General features: G+C 45.5%; 1 protein-coding gene across 5 annotated transcripts in view; it reads left to right on the plus strand.

Moving 5' to 3' along the window:
* akap11 (A kinase (PRKA) anchor protein 11) overlaps positions 1–3703 on the plus strand; it is a 29180-nt gene extending 25477 nt beyond the window's left edge. For 2 of the 5 annotated variants that reach the window (XM_031798436.1, XM_031798431.1), the window contains 3 exons: positions 1609–1655; positions 2363–2559; positions 2670–3703. In XM_031798436.1, the coding sequence (XP_031654296.1) occupies positions 1609–1655; positions 2363–2559; positions 2670–2849 (424 nt within the window). In that variant the 3' untranslated portion in view covers positions 2850–3703. Of the gene's footprint in view, positions 1–1608; positions 1656–2362; positions 2560–2669 lie in introns of those variants that run through there. The other 3 variants (XM_031798424.1, XM_031798428.1, XM_031798439.1) reach the window with 2 other exon arrangements.
* The last annotated feature ends 9420 nt before the right edge of the window (positions 3704–13123 follow it).

Genomic DNA, 13123 nt, shown 5'->3' on the forward strand with positions numbered 1-13123 from the left:
TGGCTACAACCATCAAACTCATTACTGTTATTAACTTATTGTTCTATTTATCGTTATCGCATTAATTCAGGCAATTTATCGCGATATGGATTTTTGTCAATGTCGCCCAGGTCTAGTTCACCAATGTAATGTCGTCCAGGTCTAGTTCACTAATGTATTGTCGCCCAGGTCTAGTTCACCAATGTATTGTCGCCCAGGTCTAGTTCACCAATGTAATGTCGCCCAGGTCTAGTTCACCAATGTAATGTCGCCCAGGTCTAGTTCACCAATGTATTGTCGCCCAGGTCTAGTTCACTAATGTAATGTCGCCCAGGTCTAGTTCACCAATGTAATGTCGCCCAGGTCTAGTTCACCAATGTATTGTCGCCCAGGTCTAGTTCACTAATGTAATGTCGCCCAGGTCTCGTTCACTAATGTAATGTCGCCCAGGTCTAGTTCACTAATGTAATGTCGCCCAGGTCTAGTTCACTAATGTAATGTCCCAGGTCTAGTTCACTAATGTAATGTCCCAGGTCTAGTTCACTAATGTAATGTCCTAAGGAATAGATAGGACTGCAGACAGAAGTAGTGCACTATAACCTATTTGGAATTCAGATTTGCTATATGCCAATTTGCATGTTGGGAGCTGTGGTCTGTCTTGCAGTATCCTCTTGCATGCTGTGTGACTCCAGAGTCTGCCTGCTCCCTCTCCCTCTCAACTATCTGCTCTCTCTCTTCTTCATCTATCTGCTCTCTCTTCTTCCTCTATCTGCTCTCTCTCTTCTTCCTCTATTTGCTCTCTCTTCTTCCTCTATTTGCTCTCTCTCTTCTTCCTCTATTTGCTCTCTCTCTTCTTCCTCTATTTGCTCTCTCTCTTCTTCCTCTATTTGCTCTCTCTCTTCTTCCTCTATTTGCTCTCTCTCTTCTTCCTCTATTTGCTCTCTCTCTTCTTCCTCTATTTGCTCTCTCTTCTTCCTCTATTTGCTCTCTCTCTTCTTCCTCTATTTGCTCTCTCTCTTCTTCCTCTATTTGCTCTCTCTCTTCTTCCTCCATTTGCTCTCTCTCTTCTTCCTCTATTTGCTCTCTCTCTTCTTCCTCTATTTGCTCTCTCTCTTCTTCCTCTATTTGCTCTCTCTCTTCTTCCTCTATTTGCTCTCTCTCTTCTTCCTCTATTTGCTCTCTCTCTTCTTCCTCTATTTGCTCTCTCTCTTCTTCCTCTATTTGCTCTCTCTCTTCTTCCTCTATTTGCTCTCTCTCTTCTTCCTCTATTTGCTCTCTCTCTTCTTCCTCTATTTGCTCTCTCTCTTCTTCCTCTATTTGCTCTCTCTCTTCTTCCTCTATTTGCTCTCTCTCTTCTTCCTCTATTTGCTCTCTCTCTTCTTCCTCTATTTGCTCTCTCTCTTCTTCCTCTATTTGCTCTCTCTCTTCTTCCTCTATTTGCTCTCTCTCTTCTTCCTCTATTTGCTCTCTCTCTTCTTCCTCTATCTGCTCTCTCTCTTCTTCCTCTATCTGCTCTCTCTCTTCTTCCTCTATCTGCTCTCTCTCGCTCTCTCTCTCTCTTTTCTCTGTGTCTACAATGGTCCTGTGCTGGTCAGTTCTCTTACTAGTGTAATATTTCTCACTCCACAGCGAAGGCACTGAGGACAAGGAGCTCGAGACCAAGGATGAATCATGCGGTATGACATAGTTACTTCTATCATTAACTCCACCGGATATCGATGGCAAATAGGCTGCTTTATATTATCCTAGTAATTTCTACATGAAGCTTTTGATAGTAACTTGGTTCCTATCAGCTACAAACAGTACATACCTTACTATGTTGCACAGCCACACTACAAACAGTACCACCTCAGCATGCACCTGAGCATCATGAAGACATATCCCTGTCCTTCTAAGTCCTGTGTGGTAATACGTAGTTCCCTGCTATAGATTAAGAGTGGTTAGACTAGGAGACTTGGCCCTGTGTGTGTGTGTCTGTGCTGCTAGGAGGGGAATTCACCCACCGCCCACACATTCAGCCAAACTGCCACCCATTCATCTATTCTGCCTGAGGTCTCTGCCTGAGGTCTCTGCCTGAGGTCCCTGCCTGTCAGACCAGATTCCCCAGTGGACTGAGGGGTTAAGGCTCCAGGCTGTGTCAGACCCGGGCCCAGCCAGCCAAGTGGGGGAGGGAGTGTGGGAAACAGGCTTGGCCCACCACCAGAGGAGAGGAAACACGACTGTCAGACAGAGACAGGACGACTGTCAGACAGACAGGACGACTGTCAGACAGAGACAGGATGACTGTCAGACAGAGACAGGACGACTGTCAGACAGAGACAGGACGACTGTCAGACAGAGACAGGAGTGGGAGGAAGCTGATATCTCTTCTCTCCCCCTTCAGGTTCAGTGCGTATGGGCCAGGCTCAGGCTTACATGCACCTCCTGGTGGTAAATTCTGAGCTCAGGGAGATGACTCCTGACCCACAGCACATGACCTTTGACCTCCAGCTCAGGAGCATGCTGCAGTGGGCGGCGGCCTCCATGGCTGACTTGCCCATGGTTCAGCTGAGTCCTAGTGGCAGCAGGGAGCTGCAGCAGGTGAGTAACCTTAACCCACGACCAAAGGATTACACACACAGTGGTACCTCAGTCTTTACTGCGGTGTATTAGTTACTGCTTGCTGAGCTGTGTTCTGTCTGCCCTTCCAGCTGCCTGCGGTGGTCCAGAGGCTGAAGGAGAGGGAGTGGAAGGTGGGAGAGCTGCTCCAAGCCCTGCTGCATTACTGTGAGGAGACCCAAACACACACCCCACCCCAGTCTGAACCCAGAGAAGCGGGGAGAGCATCCCACCACACTCCCCTCTTCCAGTGGCTCCTGGAGCACGCTTAGGCTCACTGCACCTCTCCTACCTCCCCTCCCTCCTTACCTCTCCCCAACACTACTTACTGTACAGTATATCTGTGAAGCCTGCTACATAGTGAGCACTACCTGTTAAACTAAACCCTATGAAGATTCCCATCACTTCTCAGTGATGTGCAGCGTACCTGCCAAACCCCAAACCCCCAATCTAGCCTCCTCGTACCGTGGATCCTGTCCCTTATAGGGCTGTACCCCCATCGTTACCCGGAGGGCGCTATTAAAAACAGCAATTCTTATTATTGTGTGCGTGTGTGGGCATATTGCATACCGTAACTGAAAGCAATTGTGTATTTTCTTTTCTCTTCTCTGGTTTTGTTGTGGTTGTTTTTAAAGGGATTCTTCTGGATTTTCTATTCCCTCCGTCAGATGAACACCCGGATAGCGTTGGCGCAATGACTGGGAGTCTATGGTATCTACTAGCATGCCAGCAGTTACCCATAGACATCCACTCATTGCACTAACACTAGTTAGCATCTTTCAAACTGCACGCAGAGGCATATCTGGTATCCATTGGTTTATTTGACTCTTCATTGCCAATAATATTGGTCTGTATATCACAGGTTGATTAGTGTGCTGTCGTTGACGACTGGCTTTGTTAAAGCGTTCCTACCCTGGTGCTACAGAGTAACTTTAACCTCTGTTACAGGGGAGGGTGAGAGAGTAACTTTAACCTCTGTTACAGGGGAGGGTGAGAGAGTAACTTTAACCTCTGTTACAGGGGAGGGTGAGAGAGTAACTTTAACCTCTGTTACAGGGGAGGGCGAGAGAGTAACTTTAACCTCTGTTACAGGGGAGGGCGAGAGAGTAACTTTAACCTCTGTTACAGGGGAGGGCGAGAGAGTAACTTTAACCTCTGTTACAGGGGAGGGCGAGAGAGTAACTTTAACCTCTGTTACAGGGGAGGGCGAGAGAGTAACTTTAACCTCTGTTACAGGGGAGGGCGAGAGAGTAACTTTAACCTCTGTTACAGGGGAGGGCGAGAGAGTAACTTTAACCTCTGTTACAGGGGAGGGCGAGAGAGTAACTTTAACCTCTGTACAGGGGAGGGCGAGAGAGTAACTTTAACCTCTGTTACAGGGGAGGGCGAGAGAGTAACTTTAACCTCTGTTACAGGGGAGGGCGAGAGAGTAACTTTAACCTCTGTTACAGGGGAGGGCGAGAGAGTAACTTTAACCTCTGTTACAGGGGAGGGCGAGAGAGTAACTTTAACCTCTGTTACAGGGGAGGGCGAGAGAGTAACTTTAACCTCTGTTACAGGGGAGGGCGAGAGAGTAACTTTAACCTCTGTTACAGGGGAGGGTGAGAGAGTAACTTTAACCTCTGTTACAGACAGTAACCTTCTGTTACAGGGGAGGGCGAGAGAGTAACTTTAACCTCTGTTACGGGGAGGGTGAGAGAGTAACTTTAACCTCTGTTACAGGGGGAGGGCGAGAGAGTAACTTTAACCTCTGTTACAGGGGAGGGCGAGAGAGTAACTTTAACCTCGGTTACAGACAGTAACCTTCTGTTACAGGGGAGGGTGAGAGAGTAACTTTAACCTCTGTTACAGGGGAGGGTGAGAGAGTAACTTTAACCTCTGTTACAGGGGAGGGTGAGAGAGTAACTTTAACCTCTGTTACAGGGGAGGGTGAGAGAGTAACTTTAACCTCTGTTACAGGGGAGGGCGAGAGAGTAACTTTAACCTCTGATACAGGGGAGGGCGAGAGAGTAACTTTAACCTCTGTTACAGGGGAGGGTGAGAGAGTAACTTTAACCTCTGTTACAGACAGTAACCTTCTGTTACAGGGGAGAGCGAGAGAGTAACCTTAACCTCTGTTACAGACAGTAACCTTCTGTTACAGGGGAGAGCGAGAGAGTAACCTTAACCTCTGTTACAGACAGTAACCTTCTGTTACAGGGGAGAGCGAGAGAGTAACCTTAACCTCTGTTACAGACAGTAACCTTCTGTTACAGGGGAGAGCGAGAGAGTAACTTTAACCTCTGTTACAGACAGTAACCTTCTGTTACAGGGGAGGGTGAGAGAGTAACTTTAACTTCTGTTACAGAGAGTAACCTTCTGTTACAGAGAGTAACCTTCTGTTACAGAGAGTAACCTTCTGTTACAGGGGGAGGGTGAGAGAGTAACTTTAACTTCTGTTACAGACAGTAACCTTCTGTTACAGGGGAGGGTGAGAGAGTAACTTTAACTTCTGTTACAGACAGTAACCTTCTGTTACAGAGAGTAACCTTCTGTTACAGAGAGTAACCTTCTGTTACAGGGGGAGGGTGAGAGAGTAACTTTAACTTCTGTTACAGACAGTAACCTTCTGTTACAGGGGAGGGTGAGAGAGTAACTTTAACTTCTGTTACAGACAGTAACCTTCTGTTACAGGGGAGGGCAAGAGAGTAACTTTAACCTCTGTTACAGGGGAGGGTGAGAGAGTAACTTTAACCTCTGTTACAGGGGGAGGGTGAGAGAGTAACTTTAACCTCTGTTACAGGGGAGGGCGAGAGAGTAACTTTAACCTCTGTTACAGGGGAGGGTGAGAGAGTAACTTTAACCTCTGTTACAGGGGAGGGCGAGAGAGTAACTTTAACCTCTGTTACAGGGGAGGGCGAGAGAGTAACTTTAACCTCTGTTACAGACAGTAACCTTCTGTTACAGGGGAGGGCGAGAGAGTAACTTTAACCTCTGTTACAGGGGAGGGCGAGAGAGTAACTTTAACCTCTGTTACAGACAGTAACCTTCTGTTACAGGGGAGGGCGAGAGAGTAACTTTAACCTCTGTTACAGGGGAGGGCGAGAGAGTAACTTTAACCTCTGTTACAGACAGTAACCTTCTGTTACAGGGGAGGGTGAGAGAGTAACTTTAACCTCTGTTACAGGGGAGGGTGAGAGAGTAACTTTAACTTCTGTTACAGGGGAGGGCGAGAGAGTAACTTTAACCTCTGTTACAGGGGAGGGTGAGAGAGTAACTTTAACCTCTGTTACAGGGGGAGGGTGAGAGAGTAACTTTAACCTCTGTTACAGGGGAGGGCGAGAGAGTAACTTTAACCTCTGTTACAGGGGGAGGGCGAGAGAGTAGCCTTTGTTACAGGGGGAGAGCGAGAGAGTAACCTTTGTTACAGGGGTAGAGCGAGAGAGTAACCTTAACCTCTGTTACAGACAGTAACCTTCTGTTACAGGGGAGAGCGAGAGAGTAACCTTAACCTCTGTTACAGACAGTAACCTTCTGTTACAGGGGAGAGCGAGAGAGTAACTTTAACCTCTGTTACAGACAGTAACCTTCTGTTACAGGGGAGGGTGAGAGAGTAACTTTAACTTCTGTTACAGAGAGTAACCTTCTGTTACAGAGAGTAACCTTCTGTTACAGAGAGTAACCTTCTGTTACAGGGGGAGGGTGAGAGAGTAACTTTAACTTCTGTTACAGACAGTAACCTTCTGTTACAGGGGAGGGTGAGAGAGTAACTTTAACTTCTGTTACAGACAGTAACCTTCTGTTACAGAGAGTAACCTTCTGTTACAGAGAGTAACCTTCTGTTACAGGGGGAGGGTGAGAGAGTAACTTTAACTTCTGTTACAGACAGTAACCTTCTGTTACAGGGGAGGGTGAGAGAGTAACTTTAACTTCTGTTACAGACAGTAACCTTCTGTTACAGGGGAGGGCAAGAGAGTAACTTTAACCTCTGTTACAGGGGAGGGTGAGAGAGTAACTTTAACCTCTGTTACAGGGGGAGGGTGAGAGAGTAACTTTAACCTCTGTTACAGGGGAGGGCGAGAGAGTAACTTTAACCTCTGTTACAGGGGAGGGTGAGAGAGTAACTTTAACCTCTGTTACAGGGGAGGGCGAGAGAGTAACTTTAACCTCTGTTACAGGGGAGGGCGAGAGAGTAACTTTAACCTCTGTTACAGACAGTAACCTTCTGTTACAGGGGAGGGCGAGAGAGTAACTTTAACCTCTGTTACAGGGGAGGGCGAGAGAGTAACTTTAACCTCTGTTACAGACAGTAACCTTCTGTTACAGGGGAGGGCGAGAGAGTAACTTTAACCTCTGTTACAGGGGAGGGCGAGAGAGTAACTTTAACCTCTGTTACAGACAGTAACCTTCTGTTACAGGGGAGGGTGAGAGAGTAACTTTAACCTCTGTTACAGGGGAGGGTGAGAGAGTAACTTTAACTTCTGTTACAGGGGAGGGCGAGAGAGTAACTTTAACCTCTGTTACAGGGGAGGGTGAGAGAGTAACTTTAACCTCTGTTACAGGGGGAGGGTGAGAGAGTAACTTTAACCTCTGTTACAGGGGGAGGGCGAGAGAGTAGCCTTTGTTACAGGGGGAGAGCGAGAGAGTAACCTTTGTTACAGGGGTAGAGCGAGAGAGTAACCTTAACTTCTGTTACACAGAGAAAGGGGAACATGACAGACAGAGGGGGGGACCTGAACCGTGTTAGATCGAGAGCTCGGGGTAGAGAAATGTCAGTGAAAGGGAGAGGAGGGAGAAAGAGATCAATGTGTTTTCTGTTAGGGAATCCCCATAGCTGCAGGCCAGATGATGTCATCACCTTAGCTCTCCTCTGTGGTGGTGTTTCCACATGATTAGGGACCAACGACACACACACGAATACACTCACATGAATACACTCACACGAATACAAGTGCATGTTGATTTTAACCCCCTTCACGATGAGTATAACTGAGTTTAAGATCACATGTCCTTTGAGAAGATAATTGTTTACAACATATGAGTGGTTTCAATATAATGGGTCACATTACATGATATAATATCTACGTGTCTACTATGTTCTAAGTGTAAAACACACAATGAACATAGCAGCAGATTTGTTTTTATCAAACATTTTATTTCTAAAGGATGTTATTAAGATTTACGATTTGAAGTGAAATATGAGAAACTGCTCTATTATATGAAGGAAGCCTTGATTATCAGCTAGCTGTATGTTGCCAGTAGCTACAGTAGAGACTTCCTACTGTAGCGTGCTTTATCTATGTGATGCACTGGTTATCTAGAAGGGCCTTGTCCACTGCTGGGAACATCCTATGACACACAGTACATGTCCTAATTAAAGACATGTTCTCAGTCTGCATCTCTCAACCACAACTGATCGGTTTATAGCTAATTGAACACACACACAGCTTAGGGAATCTGACCCCTGCAACTTCCCTCTCTTACCCCCAACACAAACACACACATCCTGCACTACTCCTGCTATGAATGCACTTTTAGGGAGGTGAGGATGGGCTTTTCCACTCTGGTTGCCCCAGGCTTCTGCCTCCTTATAGATGATACCACAACGTGATGACACTTCTGAGTGAGTGGCCCCATATCCTGTTAAGGTTAACCTTAGTCACACACAGTCAGTCAACCACAGTAGCCAACACACACAGACCCTAAAGGAATCTCTGGCGTTGTGACACGCTGTTATGATGATTTGTATTCAGGGAATTTCAGACAATGTGAAATTATGGGGATATTGACCATGTTGTGGCATCTAAACGCTGTATTATAAACTGGGTTGTTCAGGCCCTGAATGCTGATTGGCTGACAGTCCGTATACCACGGGTATGACAAAGCATTTGTTTTTACTGTTCTAATTACGTTGTCAACCAGTTTATAATAGTAATAAGGCACCTCGGGGTTTGTTGTTTATGGCCAATATACCACGGCTAAGGGCTGTATCCAAGCACTCTGCGTTGCGTTGTGCTTAAGAACAGCCCTTAGCCGTGGTATATTGGCCATATACCACAGCCCTTATCCCTTATTTCTTAAATATACCATGGACTGCATGCCCACATTGAACAGTTGAGTTTGCATGGCTGTTCTGCTGCTGCCATCACTGTAACAACCGAACAGATTCTAGTTCATTAACCCTTTGAGGGAGATCTTAGAACACTCTCGGTATTATATTATGACATTTCAATGACTGCATTAGCAGGCCTTTGTGCTGCGATCAATTACAACCAGCATGCCTGTACGTACTGAAATGAAATGGTTCATTTCTATATTTCTGCACTGTACTATAGCTACATCATCAGCAGAGTCGTTCTGTGTCTAGTAGCAGCATGGCCTGATCCTCATGCTCTTCATCACTTTAATATTATTATATTGACATGCCTGTCCTTGAACGAGCCCCAATGACACTTCAGCTGTACAATATCCCCAGTTAAAACTCCCTGACAGCATACAGTATAGACTCCACGTTGTCAAACTCCCTGACAGCATACACTATAGACTCCACGTTGTCAAACTCCCTGACAGCATACAGTATAGACTCCACGTTGTCAAACTCCCTGACAGCATACAGTATAGACTCCACGTTGTCAAACTCCCTGACAGCATACAGTATAGACTCCACGTTGTCAAACTCCCTGACAGCATACTCTATAGACTCCACGTTGTCAAACTCCCTGACAGCATACAGTATAGACTCCACGTTGTCAAACTCCCTGACAGCATACAGTATAGACTCCACGTTGTCAAACTCCCTGACAGCATACACTCCACGTTGTCAAACTCCCTGACAGCATACAGTATAGACTCCACGTTGTCAAACTCCCTGACAGCATACAGTATAGACTCCACGTTGTCAAACTCCATGACAGCATACTCTATAGACTCCACGTTGTCAAACTCCCTGACAGCATACAGTATAGACTCCACGTTGTCAAACTCCATGACAGCATACTCTATAGACTCCACGTTGTCAAACTCCCTGACAGCATACAGTATAGACTCCACGTTGTCAAACTCCATGACAGCATACTCTATAGACTCCACGTTGTCAAACTCCCTGACAGCATACAGTATAGACTCCACGTTGTCAAACTCCCTGACAGCATACAGTATAGACTCCACGTTGTCAAACTCCCTGACAGCATACAGTATAGACTCCACGTTGTCAAACTCCCAGACAGCATACAGTATAGACTCCACTTTGTCAAACTCCCTGACAGCATACAGTATAGACTCCACGTTGTCAAACTCCCAGACAGCATACAGTACAATAGAAGGCCACTGCTGATGCCTTATGTATTAACACTGATTCTCTGAGCTGCCAAATGTTGCTGATCCATGTGAAATATGAAGGATATGTTTAATTGTTTATAACCTTAACGTATCTGAACGCTTAATCAAAAGTACTTTAAAAGTTGTAATAAAAAACACATTCCCAAAATGTATAAGGGAAAAGTAGGTATTAATAGGATAAAATCTATGTAATCAAAGAGGAATGTATGGAGGAGAGAGTATATAGAAGCTGTAAGAGTTAGCCAACTATGCCACATTATAATACAGTTTCCAGAGTCTCTGATGGGGATTGTAAACATATAGACAGCTCATCTGTCGGGCCTTCCTGTATCAATCACTGTATTTATTGTACCTGTACATTCCTATGTTTTCCTTCACAGGCCACCTGTCTGGCCGCCTGTCTGGCCACCTGTCTGGCCACCTGTCTGGCCACCTGTCTGTCGGGCCTTCCTGTATCAATCACTGTATTTATTGTACCTGTACATTCCTATGTTTTCCTTCACAGGCCACCTGTCTGGCCGCCTGTCTGGCCGCCTGTCTGGCCGCCTGTCTGGCCACCTGTCTGGCCACCTGTCTGTCGGGCCTTCCTGTATCAATCACTGTATTTATTGTACCTGTACATTCCTATGTTTTCCTTCACAGGCCACCTGTCTGGCCACCTGTCTGGCCGCCTGTCTGGCCACCTGTCTGGCCACCTGCCTGCCGCTAGGTGTTATTTAAAGCTGAATGTGCGTCTGCAGAGAAATGAATCCACAGTATCAGATGTACTATCAGGTGTATAGGTCTGTTTTGTTACTGTCAGTGCTGCAGTGTTACTATCATCCTGTCTTGCACAGCAGAAGGCAACCTGTGTTTACTCGATCCTATTTTTCCTGCTTCTTTGTAAAATCTTGTCAAATAAGGTATTTAATGCTAATTTATGTAAGTTATAACAGTGAGTCCACTACTAAACCCCTTCTAGTGACATTGCTAAAAAGCTGACACATTCTAAGCTTGACGTCGAAGCACTATTTGTCATTGTTTAAGCTGTGTGTAACAATAAAGCTTTTTCATGTTCTCTGATATCCTGATTCTGCCTAATTACCTACCTAGTATACAGATTTGTGTGATCTAGAGAATGTTGTCACTTATAGGCTATGCTAGAAACCATTTCTCAGAACTGCCATTCAAACAAGCAGTCACTTTGCTTGCGTCATGTCAACGGTTGTACCACAAAAACGGATCATTTGTAATTCTAAGAAGAAACAGTGAGATTACTTAACCAATCCAAACTCTTCTGTTCCTGACAAGTGTTTTTCGTACGTGTTTATTCATCCATGCTGCCACACAGACAGACATTGTTGGTACTGTATGTAATTACACATGGTTTCCCTCCCATCCATATGTCTGTAATTAGGCATTAGTGTTACAGCACAATGCTGAGGGCCTGTCAGTGTGCTGTTCTGCCCCAGAGGCCTGAGATGAATGGTAGCTAGTGTCTGTCTGTCTTTCTGACAGGAGGGGGAGAAAGATAATTGCAGGCTTATCGCTGTGATACACAAGCTTTGGAATGTGACAGAGAGGCACATCTCTGCCAGTCAGAGAAGCCTGGATTTTCAAGTGGGACCAAGTGAATGAAACTTGTGCTGCAATGAGGACTTCCATATCTTTATTATAGTCTGTCAGCACCTCATATTATAGGGTGTGCGCTCTTATTTGATCATGGACATCGGTCTCCTCCTCGGGGCCTGAGCGGCGCATGTGCAACCAACTGATTTATTGGAACCACAAAGTTCTGTTAGTCAGCACCTCACCCTCTCGGGTGCGTATTCTGTTATTTACATTATTTACATCTGACTCTCAGGCTGTGACTGGTGTGGTCTGCCTCTGACGTCAGACAGGCTGGGCCCAGGTCTGGAATTCACCCCTGGGTCGGCTGTGATTCAACAGGCCAGTGACATCACTTCCCTCCCTACACCAACAAACGGCAAGGTTGTGGGGAGAGACCACTGGAGAGGAGGAGGGGGGTTTAAGTCAGGCCTATGGAATCCATTACATACAGGCTCAAGTCTTTGTGTCTGTGAGGGGAACTCCAGCTACATCATCTATCCATCTATTTTTAAATCTATTTTCTTTTATTCTTTTCCAGTAACCCTACTACCCCTCCCCGAATTGGAGTAAACTGATGAACAATAACACTTAGGCTTTTACTTTCAACTTATACATACTATATACATTTTACGGACACAATGTATTTTACAATAGTTTTGTTTTTACTCCTATCCCTCAACACCTCCCATCTACAGTGGGGCAAAAAAGTATTTAGTCAGCCACCAATTGTGCAAGTTCTCCCACTTAAAAAGATGAGAGAGGCCTGTAATTTTCATCATAGGTACACTTCAACTATGACAGACAAAATGAGGGGAAAAAATCCAGAAAATCACATTGTAGATTTTTTAAATGAATTTATTTGCAAATTATGGTGGAAAATAAGTATTTGGTCAATAACAAAAGTTTATCTCAATACTTTGTTTATATACCCTTTGTTGGCAGTGACAGAGGTCAAATGTTTTCTGTAAGTCTACACAAGGTTCACACACACTGCTGGTATTTTGGCCCATTCCTCCATGCAGATCTCCTCTAGAGCAGTGATGTTTTGGAGCTGTTGCTGGGCAACATGGACTTTCAACTCCCTCCAAAGATTTTCTATGGGGTTGAGATCTGGAGACTGGCTAGGCCACTCCAGGACCTTGAAATGCTTCTTACGAAGCCACTCCTTCGTTGCCCGGGCGGTGTGTTTGGGATCATTGTCATGCTGAAAGACCGAGCCACGTTTCATCTTCAATGCCCTTGCTGATGGTAGGCTTTGTTACTTTGGTCCCAGCTCTCTGCAGGTCATTCACTAGGTCCCCCCGTGTGGTTCTGTGATTTTTTTTCTCACCGTTCTTGTGATCACTTTGACCCCACGGGGTGAGATCTTGCTTGGAACCCCAGATCGAGGGAGATTATCAGTGGTCTTGTATGTGTTCCATTTCCTAATAATTGCACCCACAGGTGATTTCTTCAAACCAAGCTGCTTACCTATTGCAGATTCAGTCTTCCCAGCCTGGTGCAGGTCTACAATTGTGTTTCTGGTGTCCTTTGACAGCTCTTTGGTCTTGGCCATAGTGGAGTTTGGAGTGTGACTGTTTGAGGTTGTGGACAGGTGTCTTTTATACTGATAACAAGTTCAAACAGGTGCCATTAATAC

Source organism: Oncorhynchus kisutch, linkage group LG2, assembly GCF_002021735.2.
Source record: "Oncorhynchus kisutch isolate 150728-3 linkage group LG2, Okis_V2, whole genome shotgun sequence".
Taxonomy (NCBI): domain Eukaryota; kingdom Metazoa; phylum Chordata; class Actinopteri; order Salmoniformes; family Salmonidae; genus Oncorhynchus; species Oncorhynchus kisutch.